Here is a 17,714-nt window from a genome sequence, read left to right as displayed (position 1 = left end):
ACGTATGTGCCCCCCCCCCGTGGATTTGGAAGCATAACACAAGTAGAGTTGAAGGGACAGTGTATACCAACTAAACATACATCTAGGCAGTCCAAAGAGGGCCGTCTGCACCATCCCGAGTTTTCAAATTAGCGCGCTATTTCTGATCCGGCAAATAATCCCGATCTTAACAATCTCGAAATTATTTGCAATGGAGACGCGATTATCGCGCTAGTTTGTAGGATTAATATCTCGAAATTGCAATTCCAAAGGCGGTGCTGCACCATCCCGAGTTCAATCTCGAGATTTTAGCCCGATCGACCCTCTTCGCGATTAATCTCGAGATTCAAGAAACCCCGTCTCCAGAGCGATTCCTGCTCGAGCAAGGCAACAGGCCCGATATTCCGAGCATGCGCACTTTCGGATCTTGGAGTTTCAACGGCCCGCGCTTTTGAATAACTTCCCGCGATATGCAGTCAATGTACTCCTTTCACTTGCACTTTCGCCGAATTCGACCGGTGTTATGCAACAATCCTCTCAGCTCAGCCGCGCTCAGCGAGTGAAGAAGTGATGTATTCTTCGTTAAATATGATGGCAGAGAAGGAGGCAACAACAGAGAGAGAGAGGAGGAAAGAAATGCTATTTGCTCACATTTTGCGAAGGAATAAGACGACACTGCTGTCAGTGCTGTTATTGACTATGACCATCGTCGATAATAAGCGCCTCCCCCATCGGTCTGGTCTCTCCCAAAATCCATTCACTGGTAGGACACCATCGTTGCTGATTGGGGGGGAATTGAACGCTATTCGCGATATTCGCGTGTATAAAGTTGACTTTCGTACGTGTTCGGTACGATCGCGATGTGTTTATGTTTTAACCAAGGCGAAGTCGAACGCGAATTGCATTATGGACTGACGTCATGAATAAATTACCCCGAGTCCAATCTCGAGTGCGTCTGCACCTACGAATTAGCGGGATAATTCGTAAAATAGCGCGCTATTTTGCAAATAAACCCGAGTTGACTTGGGATTGCAATCTCGAGATTAATCCTACGAACTAGCGCGATAATTGCGTCTCCATTGCAAATATTCTCGAGATTTTTCAGATTGGGATAATTTGCCGGATCAGAAATAGCGCGCTAATTCGAAAACTCGGGATGGTGCAGACGGCCCTCAAGAGAACTTGGGATTATTTGCAAAATAGCACACTATTGTAGAATCACTCGGAATAAACAGATAATAAAAGGGTAGTAGTACGGTTTGTTGTGTGACTTTACTCCGTTTCACTGTGTATGTGTTAGTCTTCAATCAAGTCGTTATAATATTCCCACATCTCCCCCCAAGCTTATCAACAGTCCAGAGTTCCACAAAGTTCCAATTAATTTCAGAGTCCAAAATCTTAGTCCAAAATATTCCAAAGAAAGATCCGGCTATAGAGTTCACTGATAAGTTCCTTGAAAATGTTCTTTCAGTCTGAGTCCAGTTCTGTTTTAATTTCAATATTAACTATCCCAATATTACCGTCCAAAATCTTGTTTAGTTTAAAGAGACAGTCTGTATGGCGGTTTAACAAGTCGTCCGGATCTTGTTCGTGTTTCCGTCATACCTCTTGTTGGTGATGCACCTTGCTGACTCGGGTCAGTCTGCTGGGTAGGCTGCAGGGTATCTGGCTCACCATCAGGATCATCAGGGCTGCATGGTTGGCACGTCACTGGAAGGATCTGGCACTGTAGTCTTTGCCTGGTCCTGGATGGAAATCAGTGCCTTCCGATTGCGACGTATTGTACCATGATCTGTTTGGACATGGTAGGATCTTGGTTGTATTGCTTTCTGGATAACTCTCCCATAGCGAGACTGGTCATGGATCCAAACCAAATCTCCTGGCTGTAGCTCTGGAAGCTCATGTGAGTCATGACGTCTGTTGTAGGTCATCATCTGATCTGACCGGTACTTCTCCTCTTTCTCTCTCACAGATTTCAGGTCCTGCTGTTGTAGTTGTGGCAGGAGCGTGTGTGGTAACACAGGAACCTGAGTCTTCAATCTCCTGCCCATGAGAAGTTCTGATGGAGCTAGCCAATTTTGGAGTGGAGATACTCGATAGCTGAGAAGGGCTAGGTTGATGTCATGGTTCTTTTTAAGCAATGCCTTGACAGTGCGAACTCCTCGTTCTGCCTCACCATTTGCCTGCGGGTACCTTGGAGAACTGGTAGTATGGACAAATCCATACTCTTCAGCAAGCTTTCTGAAGTTCTCATTGGCAAATTGTGGGCCATTGTCTGATACTACAAGGTCTGGAATCCCATGTGTTGCAAAGATCTCTTTCCGGGAAGAAATCACTGCTGCTGATGTATGACCTTGCAGTTCTTTGATTTCAATCCACCTTGAGTAGTAGTCAACGACTATCAGGAATGTCTTTCCTTTGTGTTCGAACAAGTCCATTCCAAGACGTTCCCATGGCCTTGAAGGGAATGACGAGGTCATCAAAGGCTCATTGACTTGTGGTCGATGGATAGCACAGGTTGTACAGTTTGAAATCATTTCCTCCAATGATGTTGATACTAGACCTGGCCACCACACTGATTCTCGGGCTCTTCCTCTGCATTTGGTTATTCCTAGATGTCCTTGATGTAGCCTCTCAATGATATCAAATCTCAGAGCTCTTGGAATCACCAATCTTTCATCATAGACCAGCAAGTCATCTACCACACTCAAGCGCCCTCTCTGCTCAAAGTAGTTCTTCAGGATAGGGTTGTGTGGCATATATTCTGGCCATCCCTTGATACAGTATTCTCTGACTTTTGCACAAACTTCATCTGCTTTTTGTGCTTTTCTGATTTCATCTAGTCTTTTCACTGTTACTGGTAGATTGATGGTTGATGTTGGCGCATAGGATTCAACCTCTTCTATGAAACTGACATCACTCCTTTCTGGCCTCTCTACTGGCGCTCGTGACAAGGTGTCAGCTGAAGTCTGCTGTTTTCCAGGAACATACAGAGTCTTTGCGTCAAATCTCATCATTCTCATTCTGAAGCGTTGGAGACGCGGAGGCATTTTGGCAAGTTCCTTCGAGTTTAGAAGTGTGACCAATGGCTTGTGGTCAGTTTCTACTTCGAAGTGAAGACCCAGGACATACTCAGAGAATCTCTCGCATGCCCAAGTAGCTGCCAGTGCTTCCTTTTCGATCACAGCATACCTCTGCTCAGTCTCTGTTAGTGATCGAGATGCATAGCACACTGGTCTACGTTTTCCATCTCTCTGCACTTGATATAGGATTGCACCAATTCCGGTACAGGATGCATCTGCTGCAATGACTGTTGGTAGTTCAGGATCGTAATGAGCCAAGACTTCTGTTGAGATCAACATCTCTTTGATCTGTTTGAAAGATCTCTGTTGTACTTCTGTCCAGCACCATACATTGTCCTTCTTCAGAAGTTGACGTAGTGGTTCACTGATAGAAGCTAGTGCGGGGAGGAATTTCCCCACCTGGTTCACCATTCCTAGGAATCTTTGTAACTCCTTCACTGTACGTGGAGCTGGAAAATCACGAATGGCTTTTGTCTTGCTTGGATCAACTTTGACACCAGTTCTGTCTATGAAGTGCCCCAGGAACTTCACTCTCTGTTGTGAGAATTCACACTTGTCATGGTTTAGTGTGATTCCTGCTTCCTGCAAACGTTGAAGGACAGCTCGAACTCTGGTATCATGGTCTGCTTGTGTTACACCATGGATTAGCACATCGTCCATGTGGCAAATCACTCCATCAAGTCCTTCCAGGATATTTGACATTGTTCTTTGGAAGACTTCGGGCGCAGACGTTATGCCAAATGGCAGTCGGTCGAAGCAGAATCTCCCAAATGGGGTGACGAAAGTTGTAAGCAGCTTAGACTCATCACTCAGTGGTATCTGCCAAAAACCACTGTTGGCATCTAATTTTGTGAAGATTGTACTCTTTCCCAGTTTTGCAAGGCTTTCATCCACTGAAGACATCGGATGAATCTCTCGTTCAACTGCTTTGTTCAGTGATGTGAGGTCTACACAAATTCTAACTGAACCATTGGGCTTTAGTACTGGAACCATCCCTGAACACCACTTTGTTGGTTCGGTCACTTTTGAGATTACCCCTTGCTTCAACATGGACTCTAGTTCTTTCTTCACCTTGGGTAGAAGTTGGTGCGGAACTTTCCTGGCTGTGTACAGGCACATTGGTTTGACATCTGGAGCCAATGTGATCTGGTATGCTGTCTTCAGTTTTCCCAATCCAGTGAAGAGCTGTGGGAATTCAGCCTCGAAGTTTGCATTTTCTCCATTTTGGTAGTCTACTTCCTCCACCTTGCAGATTAGATTCAAGTCTGAACATGCCTTCCTGCTCAGCAATGAACATCTCTGATTTTCAACCACATAGAGAGTTCCCTTGATCTGTTTATCTCTATGCTGGAGGGTTGCTGTCATCTGTCCAATTACAGTCAGAACTTTTTCTCCCGGACCAAGTAACTTCTTGTTTGTTGGTTGTATTTTATTTCTGTTCAGCCATGGAGTAGAATCAGACAGCACAGTAACTGATGCTCCAGTATCTAGCTTGAAGTGTGTTTCAAGCCCATCTACAAGAATAGCTGCACTCCAGTATGTCTTCTCATTCTCTCTGATTTCGCCAAGAAAGGGGATGTCAATGTCATCGAAAGCATCAGAAGCATCCACTTCGCTCACTCTAGCTTTTCCTTTTGTTTCCTTTTGTTTTCCTTTTCCTGGATTTTTGTTTCTACACATAGACTGGAAGTGACCCATCTTTCCACATTGATGGCATTTTGCATCTTTTGCGGGGCAGTCGGCACGTACATGATTCTGCCTTCCACACCACTTGCAGTTTCCTTGCAGATTTTTAGTATGAGGTGTTTTCTTTGAGAAATTTCCCCTGCTCTTGTGTCTGACATGCTCTATGGATGAGTTTGAACCCTCACTCTCAGAAAAACCTCTCACGACAGGCTTGTTTTGTTTCCTGGCTTCTGCTTGCCTACTCAACTGTACTGCTTTTGTGAGAGTAAGGTCTTCTCTAGACTGCAGTTGATCCGAAAGGGAGTCATCTAGCACTCCAACTACAATTCTGTCTCTTATTAACTCTTCCTCAGCAAGTCTGTACAAATCATTGATAAATGTGTCTACACTCTCTCCTAATCTTTGTACTCTTTTGTTGAATTTTGCTCTTTCAACAATAATGTTTTTTTCCGTACATTGAAGTATTTATTCACGCCGTTATCACTTCATCATACTTCGCTGATTTCTCTTCTACACCGATAGATACGATGATGTGATCCGCACAATCACCCATAGCATACAGCAGTGTACTGACCTGTTCCCCGTCGGGTTTGGCCGCCAGGCCCGATGCCGTGCGATAGCGTTCAAATCGTCGTGCCCATTTTGGCCATTGTTCAGCCTGATTTAGTCCTCCTACTTTGTCAAAACTGTCTGGCAATGGTAAACTTGAACTCTCCATTGTTCATCACGACGCTGCCACCATGTAGAATCACTCGGAATAAACAGATAATACAGGGGTAGTAGTACGGTTTGTTGTGTGACTTTACTCCGTTTCACTGTGTATGTGTTAGTCTTCAATCAAGTCGTTATAATATTCCCACAACTATTTCACGAATTATCACGCTAATTCGCAGGTGCAGACGCACTCGGGATTATTTATTCACGGCGTCAGACCATAATGCATCGATGCCTCGCTCGAGCAGGAATTGCTCTTCTTGCGATGGTGGAGACGGGGTTTTTTCAATCTCGAGATTAATCGCGAAGAGGGCCGATCGGTCTAAAATCTCGAAATTGGGCAAACTCGGGATGGTGCAGCAATGTAATGGCGTCTTGTTGTCAAAGGCCTATACGATCAAATATCGGGAAAGGGCAACATAAGTAAAGTAAGTTTTTTTCGAAATAGGATAAAATTTCTCTTCAGTAAATTATTCATATAATTATCAAAGGTAATCACAAAAAAAATCTTTAAACATCAAATAGAAAAATCCACACTTACACAACCTGCCCCATATGCACAGTAGCGAATATGATGTTTCTGAAGACAGTCTCTTAAACATCCAATTTGTTTGACCGTGAGATCGTGGAAACCTTTCGCATTTCCGCTTCCGTAGCTAAACCAATAATATGAGATTGCCCTGAAATTTAATGGCAGAAAAAAATAATGACAATAAGACATTACGCGTCATAAATGTGACTCATTCCATTCAAATTAACTATTTAAACACGTGTTCACACATTATGTATGTTTAAAGAAAGAATGGGAAATGATCGCCTGCTGAATTATAAAACATTTCTTAAGTACATTTAACCTTTAATTTTTGTTTCAAATGCTTTTAGATTCAGGATTTATTTCATCCGGTCTGCCCTTGGATGACATTTCAGATCATTTTCTTGCATTCAAAATTTCCCCACAAATGTGATTTTTTTTAAATGAGACTTGTGGTTGATCAATGAAAATAATATTGCTACGCTTTGGGAAAGAAAAAAAATTCCTGGTTTTCCTGATTCTTTGGTATGTTATCCCTTTCATTAATATAAAGAATTGGGAAGTTTTCCATAAAATTGTGGACTAAAATCCTTCTTTATTTTGAGTAAAACCCCAAAACGCGCACCGTGGCAAATCCCCTATTCCGGCGTCAAAAACTTGACAAAATAGACCCATTTTCGCTCTTTTAACTCATATCTCAAAAACCGCTCGAGATCTTTCACGGGTTCAAACGGTTTTTTAATCTTAGACTTGTTCTTCATCTCATGATATCTGTCATTTTTCATTCTGATTAAAAAAACAACCGTCTTTTTTTTGACTGAAAATACACAGTTTCTCGTGTTTTTGTGTGAGAGAAGCACTTTTGGCACTGTTTTGGGCTCGATCTTGTCTTACAGCGTCTGACTTTCGTGTCAAAATGTCTGGGTTCAAATACTATCGGATAGACAGGTTGTAACTCTTTCTTGTGATATAAGGTTCAACCTGATTGGTTGAAAAAAACCGCCGTCTTTTTTAGGTCAAACTACAATCCAATGAACTTTTTTTGTACTTATCACGCATCATCTACGTTGATTAGTAGTCTACATTCTAGACGTCGGTTTACTTGTTATTTCTCTCGCCTTGCTTTATTCTCCCCTGCGCGCCATCTCCAGTGATCGCGCTATCCCCTCTTTCACGCCCCTGCACCAACGTCTAGATAGCTCTGCCAGGAGAAGGGTTCAAAAGTTCACCTATAATTATTCTGACGTAATGCCGAAACCAGCCCCTTCGCCGGCAATGCTCATGAATATTCATAAGTAGAGAGTTTGTGTGTGTGTGTGTAACTTTCGATTCACCAACAATGAGGCACCTTCAGCGATCACAGGCCGCCAGGCCTAGCCGACCCGGTTTCGATTCGGTCATGCATAGCGCATGCTGCTTCGCCACTATATACTGGTTGGACGTTTTGGCTATTCAATACCGGAACGGTACCGTACGTACCGTACGCTGCCCAATTCTCGCTCACCCTCAAAAGCGCGATGCGCACGCTGCTTATTACGATTATCATTTTAAATTCGTCCCAAATTCCTTATTGTTTAGTATACTTCCATAATTAAGCACCGAAGAGGAGTGAGAGTCGCAGGTGCGGGAGGTCCTGATATGTCGCCATGACAAATTCTCCAGAATGAATATTTGTTGTGTGAATGAATTAGCGAGGGCATTCCTTGAGATAGCAGCCTGCCCTAACTTCGCTCACCATGATTGTAGTATCAAGATAATCATTGTTAAAGTATAGGGCCTTAACGGATTTGTCATAATTTTTCAAGTAGACTTTTCTTTAGAATCTGATTTTTGTGTCATTTCCTCTATTTTGAGGGTGCTGAACATGAATCTGCTTGTTTCCAGTTCCATAAATGTCTCCTTCCGCCGTTGCCATGGCAACGGATTAATATGTTTAAAAATATAACATAATTGAGCCTATATGGCATATTCCCTTGTCAATTTAGATGGTCCAATCTATCATTCTTAAACATTCCAAATTCAATTTCTAGATATAGGCCTATCAAGTCATCAAAGTAATTGCAAAAGATCCATTGCCATGGTAACGGCTTATCTTGTCATAATTGTCATAATTTTTCCCGCAGAAAAATAAGTTGTCTTGATTGCTAGCTGCAGAGACAGGGCGCCGCTTTTTTCCGACGGCGCCCCGCGGGCGGCGTCGTAAATATTGAAACCTTAAAACAGGATAAGTTTTCGAAATGTAATCATAAGTTTGAAGTAGGCCTCTAGGTTTCTATAGCTATCATGAAACTTAGAAATAAGGGAGTCAGTGAAAATCCTATAGTGAGTTTTAGGTCATGCCACGGTCAAAGGTAATTTAAGGTCAATGAACTTTGGCCTTGTACGTTGTGGGCATTTATTCAAACTAAAATATAAACTCAGCCCTGGTCCCTACCCCCCCCCCCCCCCCCCCCGACCCTCCCTTAGACACCCCCATCCCCTATCCGGTGGAAAACTGGCTCTGGGCTCCAATAAATGGTCTAATATTTAAGTTTTCCCATTTAGAGAAATGGATTGTAAGAGTCCCCCTCTTTGTTGCTAATTTCTTTTCTTCTCTTTGATCCCCCTAATACTATTTGTTTATTTCAATCAATGAAGGAGGTATTTTTTAATTGTCGGTTTTTGTAAATAAGATATTTAACTAAAATCAAGACATGATTAATTAATTGATATTTACCTTTACTTTTCTCCTGCTTCCCGAAAAGAATTTCCTGCCAACTAAATGTATTTATTTCTAAATTTAAACTTCTTGCACACAGATCCCAAAGTGATTTTGAAAATTCACAAGTATAAAATAAATGTTCATACGTTTCTTCTTCCTTTTCACAAAATGAGCATAAATTGGTCGAAATAAGACCAAAACGGAAAAGGTGGTGGTTAGTGTATATAATATTATGCAAGAGTTTATACTGGAACTCCTTTAATCGACTATTCAGTGTGCAATATCTTAGTCTTAAAAATATACTTTCCATTTCCTTATTGGTAAAATCATAATTCGTTCTAATTCTTTCAAAAATAGAAGGTTTAATTTCATTTTTATACATCAGCTGTTCGTATATTTCTTTTGATTTTAAAAACATTAAATTAGTCGTTTTTTACCCAAATTGAAATCGATTCCAGAGTTATGCTTTGCATTTATTTCAATATTGTTCTTCCAACTAACGGGTAAACAGGTATAAATATGCTTAATCTTTTCAACATCCTTTGCATCTAAATTCAAATTAAGAAGATGTGTATCACATTTTAGTTTACCTTTATTATTTCAAAATATCATGCAATCTGTAAACCTCTTTATCGTATAAAATCTTTTCAAATATACAACTCCCTTTATATCGAATAAGCTTACTAAAAATCACCACTTTCCCAAACTCTGTACTTCTAATATGTCTTATATTTACCCACTCTTCTAATAAGTCCATGTAAAATTTGGAAGCTGTTACTTTCAATAAACCTGGTATATAGTCACATGAAAATAACAAATCTCCACCCAAATGTTCAGTGGCAAAATTTAAATACTGTTTCCATTTCATATCTTCATCTTTATTTAAAAGTCTTTTAATCCACATTATTCGCTGTGCCTTTACCTGTACAGGGAAGTTTAACATCTTTAATCCTCCTTGCTTATAGTCTAAAATCTTTGTATTCCTATTAATTTTGTCTTTCTTACCTTTCCATAAGAAATCAAAAGTTAATTCATCCAATGATTCATAAAACCACTTAGGAACAGGAGTAAGAGACGCTCGGAAGAGGACTTTAGGATAGATATGCACCTTCAATAGTTGAATTTTTTCCCATAAGCGTTATATCCCTTAGCTTCCAAAAGTTCAAGAGTGTTTTAATTTTGCTTAAGATTTCTTTGTAATTTAGATCTTCTTTCTTATGTTCATCTAAGGTGAAAAATACTCCTAAAACTTTTTTAAAATCCACGATCTCGCCGAAGGAGAAGTCATAATGCAAATGTTGGCATGAACCTAATTTTAATACTTTAGTTTTGTCATTATTGATTTTTAATCCAGAAAGTTTTTCAAAATCTGCAAATAGAACTTTTAGTCTATCAACTGATTTTACATTACGAGCAAAAACTGTCATGTCATCTGCATAAAGAGCTAATTTAATTTCTTCATCTCCAAATTTAATTCCTTCAATCAGATTATCTTTTCGTAATTTATGAGCCATTACTTCATTACACAAAATAAAAAGGTAAGGACTAAGAGGATCCCCTTGCCTTGCCCCCTTTTTATTTCAAAATAGCCGGTGGAATTTCCTTCATTTAAAACGCAACTTAAAGTATCAGTATACAAAACTTTGACCCATCTCTGAAAGGATGGACCAAAACCAAAAGCCGTCAGAGCCTTTTGAAGAGAATGATGTGATAACGAGTCAACGGCCTTCTCAAAATCTATAGCTAACAAATCCCCAATATCCGGCCAAAAATTATAGTAGAACTCTGAAGAAAGACCGTCATTTCCAGGTGATTTGTTATGTTTCAATTCTTTTAAAATTTCTAGACATTTTTTGTTACTTATTACTCCTTCACAAGTTCTCGAGATGTCTCCGCCAATTCAGTTAATCCTTGAAAAAATTCCTCAAAGAGGTTATCCGAACACACGCACTCTACTTTATCATACAACCTACTGTAAAATTTCATAATTTCTTCACTTATTCTTTTTTCATCACAGCAGATGTTTCCATCTGTGGTTTTAATTTTTTAATTGTGGTTTTTCTTTTATTACTTAGCATCAACTGGTTGAAATAACGCGAGTCTCTTTCACCACATTCATACCAGGAGGCACGAGATCGAACCTTAAGACCTTCATTAACATAACTATAGATTTCCCTTAATTTCTCTTTTGTATTTTCTAGTTTTTCTAAAATATTTGCATCAGTACGATCTTTCAATTGTTCTTCTAAAAACTGTATTTCTCTTTCTAAATCCGTTTTGATTATCCTTCTTGTCTTCTAGGGTATTATCGATCTTACTGCTGTTTTTTATGTGGCCTATTCATATTTTGATGATTACCAATATTATTTACTCTGAGTATGAAATTTAGGGATAATTTAATTGGAATGAAACAAGGATTTTATACACGTCACCTCAAATAGATGTGTAATTAGGCCTATGTGATAACTTATGAGACTAATGATACATATATTATAATACGTTATGTCCTTTATCTGTAGGACTATCTGATTCATTTCATTTCATTTATTTTTCCATTTCCAACAATCATTTACAATAAGTTTTGTTACATTCATCTTGATATAATCAATAAAATAAAGAAACTTATTATATGTAATATTTAAGATAACAGGTCGGAAACGGAGGATTCATATCTATAAATCTAAATAAAATAAAGAATTCAAATGAATAAGAAAAAAATTCCCACTAATATGCCTATATAGGCCTTTTGAACTCGGTCTGCAGTTTCCTGATTGATTTGAATAGATGAAACTTTGTCATGTTTCTGGAGATTTCCTTTTTTTAATTATGTTTTGTTTGAAAACGGAACAGGGTTTACATTGACCAATTTATTTTGAACAAAACGAATTTTCTTGAGTGCCTTTATTATTTCCCCCTCTCCTATCTACATTGAGGGGAGTTCGAATATGAACTTAAACCATCGAGGTGATTAAATATTTATTGTTGTTTTTCAAGATGAGCTTTTTTTTTATATAAAAGTCAGTAATAGGGAATCCCCGCAAAAATATTATCGGAGTTCAGGGTTCAAGGTTTATTCACATCAACATTTCACATTTGCAAAAAATCAACAATTCAATACAAACAATAATATTATACAATACAAGTTTTCATAGACAAGCATAAATAAATATCGTCAAAATATGAAATGTATACATAATATAACAATAGAAAAAATTACTAGAATGTATTCTTGTAATTGGTTCTAAAATAATGACAAAGAAAGAAAATGAGATGTGGATATGAGGGAACTAAAAGTAGAAGCAAAGCTTGTTGGTTGAAGGCTCAAGAATATACAGTGAGAGTCCAATAAAACATCAATACGACAAGAAAAAGTAAGGGAATAAATAAAGAGTAAACGAGAAAGTAAACAAAAAAAGTGGGATACAGGAATACATACTTGTAAATAATGAGTCAAGACAGTGTAAAAGCAACAAATTTGAATTAGAACCTGAAGGAGAATGCAAATAATTATTTCTAGTAGTAAAAAATAATAATGATGGAAATCAATAGTAAATGGCATCATGGGGGCAATGAGCGGGGGGCACTCAAGTTGGATTAGTGGCGGACATAATTCTAACACGTTCCGATAAATTGCAATAAACAGAAAATACGATTGAATAATGATTTTCAGATGATAATATGTCAAAGCGGGGGCGAAGTCGAAAAAAAAAACAAGGCAAATTCCATTCCATTCCTTGTCTTTATTTGGCAATAAGTCATGATTGACTATTTTTGCCACTCACTGTAATAAGAGTAGGGTAACAATTTTATTCATTATTATTTTTTTTTCCTTTTTAAAATTTTTAATCTTTCCAGGGTACAAACGCCTTTAACCTACCTAACATGGAAAATAAAAAGGGGCCCATGTGGGAGGAAACCCTTCCTCCCCCTTGTGACCCTCAGTCAGTCGATGGACACTTGTCTGTATAGAGAAAGAGCCTTCGAACATGAAATCCAGCAAATACAAAAGGGAAGTGTCAATACATTTGGGTGGTTATTTTAATTTTGTTTCTATTAATTTTGATATATGTATATATATTTTTTGTCTTAACTATTAAATTATCCTTTCTTCTCTCCCTTTTTTTTTTCTTTTTTCTTAACTATGTGAAGTTTACTCTGTGTATACGTTATGATTTAATTATTATTATTATTTTTTTTAATTGTATGTGATGTGACTGTTATACATTTTGCTGTTATCACTCATAGGCCTTGTTAGGCCGGCCGTCGTTTGACGGGTGTGATTTTTTTAATAAAGAAATAAAAACAAACAAACAAACAAACTCCCTCTTTCGCAAAGAAAAAAGAAAGAAGGAAACCCCAGCAAGATATGGGGGGATGTCTTCTCTCTTTTTCCTTTCTAGAAGTCTAGGCTTTAACAAAGATAAAAATATTCTATCACATGCATAATATGACAGTTTAGTAAAATATATGGTGTGGGATGCTTTCGACCAATCATCCAAGGTTAGTTGCAAGATATTGTGGGTGGTTAGAGATGAAACAAGTCACAAGTATTCTAACATATATCGTGTGTACATCCGACGTGTGAAATAAGTGAAATTCGTATAACCTCGACCCGAGACGTCAAAAATATTTTGATTAATTCAACTTTCGCTTTATTTTATTTTTGTGACCAATATTACCTTTGTATATTCATATAATAATAATAAAAATTACTAGCTTCATCATTTAAAACATTATTATGCATAAAATGCAAATATGATTAGTTATCAGTTAAATAATAATTCAAACAGAATTTTAAAAAGGCTAACACTTTCAACCCTCCGTCAAAAATGACGTAATGTTCGTAAGTGATTGTCACATTCAACCGTCCAGTGAGCGGAGATCAAGTTAGCTCGGAGGTGTGGTCAATTTCCGGAGTTTTCGGGGGACGGTCGTAAAATTGACAGAGTTGAAAGGACTGTGATGAGGGTAGGAAATCGTGTGGCTGTTTTCATTTCGGGCGTAGAGGTCGAGGATTGTGTTATTTGTGGGAATATTATAACGACTTGATTGAAGACTAACACATGCACAGTGAAACGGAGTAAAGTCACACAACAAACCGTACTTCTACCCTTGTATTATCTGTTTATTCCGAGTGATTCTACATGGTGGCAGCGTCGTGATGAACAATGGAGAGTTCAAGTTTACCATTGCCAGACAGTTTTGACAAAGTAGGAGGACTAAATCAAGCTGAACAATGGCCAAAATGGGCACGACGATTTGAACGCTATCGCACGGCATCGGGCCTGGCGGCCAAACCCGACGGGGAACAGGTCAGTACACTGTTGTATGCTATGGGTGATTGTGCGGATGACATCATCGTATCTCTCGGTGTAGAAGAGAAATCAGCGAAGTATGATGAAGTGATAACGGCGTTGAATAAATACTTCAATGTACGGAAAAACATCATTGTTGAAAGAGCAAAATTTAACAAAAGAGTACAAAGATCAGGAGAGAGTGTAGACACATTTATCAATGACTTGTACAGACTTGCTGAGGACTGTGACTACAAGACGCTTAAGGAAGAGTTAATAAGAGACAGAATTGTAGTTGGAGTGCTAGATGACTCACTTTCGGATCAACTGCAGTCTAGAGAAGACCTTACTCTCACAAAAGCAGTACAGTTGAGTAGGCAAGCAGAAGCCAGGAAACAAAACAAGCCTGTCGTGAGAGGTTTTCCTGAGAGTGAGAGTTCAAACTCATCCGTAGAGCATGTCAGACACAAGAGCAGGGGAAATTTCTCAAAGAAAACACCTCAGACTCAAAATCTGCAAGGAAACTGCAAGTGGTGTGGAAGGCAGAATCATGTACGTTCCGACTGCCCCGCAAAAGATGCAAAATGCCATCAATGTGGAAAGATGGGTCACTTCCAGTCTGTGTGTAGAAACAAAAATCCAGGAAAAGGAAAACAAAAGGAAACAAAAGGAAAAGCTAGAGTGAGCGAAGTGGATGCTTCTGATACTTTCGATGACATTGACATCCCCTTCCTTGGCGAAATCAAAGAGAATGAGAAGACATACTGGAGTGCAGCTATTATTGTAGATGGGCTTGAAACACACTTCAAGCTAGATACTGGAGCATCAGTTACTGTGCTGTCTGATTCTACTCCATGGCTGAACAGAAATAACCTACAACCAACAAATAAGAAGTTACTTGGTCCGGGAGAAAAAGTTTTGACTGTAATTGGACAGATGACAGCAACCCTCCAGCATAGAGATAAATAGATCAAGGAAACTCTCTATGTGGTTGAAAATCAGAGATGTTCATTGCTGAGCAGGAAGGCATGTTGAGACTTGAATCTAATCTGCAAGGTGGAGGAAGTAGACTACCAAAATGGAGAAAATGCAAACTTCGAGGCTGAATTCCCACAGCTCTTCACTGGATTGGGAAAACTGAAGACAGCATACCAGATCACATTGGCTCCAGATGTCAAACCAATGTGCCTGTACACAGCCAGGAAAGTTCCGCACCCACTTCTACCCAAGGTGAAGACAGAACTAGAGTCCATGTTGAAGCAAGGGGTAATCTCAAAAGTGACCGAACCAACAAAGTGGTGTTCAGGGATGGTTCCAGTACTAAAGCCCAATGGTTCAGTTAGAATTTGTGTAGACCTCACATCACTGAACAAAGCAGTTGAACGAGAGATTCATCCGATGTCTTCAGTGGATGAAAGCCTTGCAAAACTGGGAAAGAGTACAATCTTCACAAAATTAGATGCCAACAGTGGTTTTTGGCAGATACCACTGAGTGACGAGTCTAAGCTGCTTACAACTTTCGTCACCCCATTTGGGAGATTCTGCTTCGACCGACTGCCATTTGGCATAACGTCTGCGCCCGAAGTCTTCCAAAGAACAATGTCAAATATCCTGGAAGGACTTGATGGAGTGATTTGCCACATGGACGATGTGCTAATCCATGGTGTAACACAAGCAGACCATGATACCAGAGTTCGAGCTGTCCTTCAACGTTTGCAGGAAGCAGGAATCACACTAAACCATGACAAGTGTGAATTCTCACAACAGAGAGTGAAGTTCCTGGGGCACTTCATAGACAGAACTGGTGTCAAAGTTGATCCAAGCAAGACAAAAGCCATTCGTGATTTTCCAGCTCCACGTACAGTGAAGGAGTTACAAAGATTCCTAGGAATGGTGAACCAGGTGGGGAAATTCCTCCCCGCACTAGCTTCTATCAGTGAACCACTACGTCAACTTCTGAAGAAGGACAATGTATGGTGCTGGACAGAAGTACAACAGAGATCTTTCAAACAGATCAAAGAGATGTTGATCTCAACAGAAGTCTTGGCTCATTACGATCCTGCACTACCAACAGTCATTGCAGCAGATACATCCTGTACCGGAATTAGTGCAATCCTGTATCAAGTGCAGAGAGATGGAAAACGTAGACCAGTGTGCTATGCATCTCGATCACTAACAGAGACTGAGCAGAGGTATGCTGTGATCGAAAAAGAAGCACTGGCAGCTACTTGGGCATGCGAGAGATTCTCTGAGTATGTCCTGGGTCTTCACTTCGAAGTAGAAACTGACCACAAGCCATTGGTCACACTTCTAAACTCGAAGGAACTTGCCAAGATGCCTCCGCGTCTCCAACGCTTCAGAATGAGAATGATGAGATTTGACGCAAAGACTCTGTATGTTCCTGGAAAACAGCAGACTTCAGCTGACACCTTGTCACGAGCGCCAGTAGAGAGGCCAGGAAGGAATGATGTCCGTTTCATAGAGGAGGTTGAATCCTATGCATCAACATCAACCATCAACCTACCAGTAACAGTGAAAAGACTAGATGAAATCAGAAAAGCACAAAAAGCAGATGAAGTATGTGCACAAGTCAGGGACTACTGTATCAAGGGATGGCCAGCATATATGCCACACAACCCTATCCTGAAGAACTACTTTGAGCAGAGAGGACACTTGAGTGTGGTAGATGACTTGCTGGTCTATGATGAAAGATTGATGATTCCAAGAGCTCTGAGACTTGATGTCCTTGAGAGGCTACATCAAGGACATCTAGGAATAACCAAATGCAGAGGAAGAGCCAGAGAATCAGTGTGGTGGCCAGGTCTATCAACATCATTGGAGGAAATGATTTCAAACTGTACAACCTGTGCTATCCATCGACCACAAGTCCAAGAGCCTTTGATGACCTCGTCATTCCCTTCAAGGCCATGGGAACGTCTTGGAATGGACTTGTTCGAACACAAAGGAAAAACATTCCTGATAGTCGTTGACTACTTCTCAAGGTGGATTGAAATCAAACAACTGCAAGGTCAGACAACAGCAGCAGTGATTTCTTCCCTAAAAGAGATCTTTGCAACACATGGGATTCCAGACCTTGTAGTATCAGACAATGGCCCACAATTTGCCAATGAGAACTTCAGAAAGCTTGCTGAAGAGTATGGATTTGTCCATACTACCAGTTCTCCCAGGTACCCGCAGGCAAATGGTGAGGCAGAACGAGGAGTTCGCACTGTCAAGGCATTGCTGAAAAAGAACCATGACATCAACCTAGCCCTTCTCAGCTACCGAGTATCTCCACTCCAAAATGGGCTAGCTCCATCAGAACTTTTCATGGGCAGGAGATTGAAGACTCAGGTTCCTGTGTTACCACACACGCTCCTGCCACAACTACAACAGCAGGACCTGAAATCTGTGAGAGAGAAAGAGGAGAAGTACCGGTCAGATCAGATGATGACCTACAACAGACGTCATGACTCACGTGAGCTTCCAGAGCTACAGCCAGGAGATTTGGTTTGGATCCGTGATCAGTCTCGCTATGGGAGAGTTATCCAGAAAGCAATACAACCAAGATCCTACCATGTCCAGACAGAGCATGGTACAATACGTCGCAATCGGAAGGCACTGATTTCCATCCAGGACCAGGCAAAGACGACAGTGCCAGATCCTTCCAGTGACGTGCCAACCATGCAGCCCTGATGATCCTGATGGTGAGCCAGATACCCTGC

At 40.0% G+C, this 17,714-nt stretch overlaps 2 protein-coding genes across 2 annotated transcripts; one reads left to right on the top strand and one right to left on the bottom strand.

Annotated features, from left to right (window-relative positions):
• Positions 1 to 1,664: 1,664 nt before the first annotated feature.
• LOC129272167 (uncharacterized protein K02A2.6-like) lies at positions 1,665 to 5,466 on the bottom strand. Its single transcript, XM_054909396.2, has 2 exons — positions 5,243 to 5,466; positions 1,665 to 5,106 (listed from the first exon to the last, which is right to left on the bottom strand). Exons 1-2 carry the CDS (start codon positions 5,464 to 5,466, stop codon positions 1,665 to 1,667), a joined length of 3,666 nt encoding a protein of 1,221 aa, XP_054765371.2.
• Positions 5,467 to 15,171: 9,705 nt separating this feature from the next.
• Positions 15,172 to 17,685, top strand: LOC129255630 (uncharacterized protein K02A2.6-like). Its single transcript, XM_064107096.1, has one exon. The coding sequence runs from the start codon at positions 15,172 to 15,174 to the stop codon at positions 17,683 to 17,685; it is 2,514 nt and encodes an 837-aa protein (XP_063963166.1).
• Positions 17,686 to 17,714: the final 29 nt, after the last annotated feature.

Source organism: Lytechinus pictus, chromosome 11, assembly GCF_037042905.1.
Source record: "Lytechinus pictus isolate F3 Inbred chromosome 11, Lp3.0, whole genome shotgun sequence".
Taxonomy (NCBI): Eukaryota; Metazoa; Echinodermata; class Echinoidea; order Temnopleuroida; family Toxopneustidae; genus Lytechinus; species Lytechinus pictus.
This window is presented reverse-complemented; position numbering and strand designations above follow the sequence as displayed.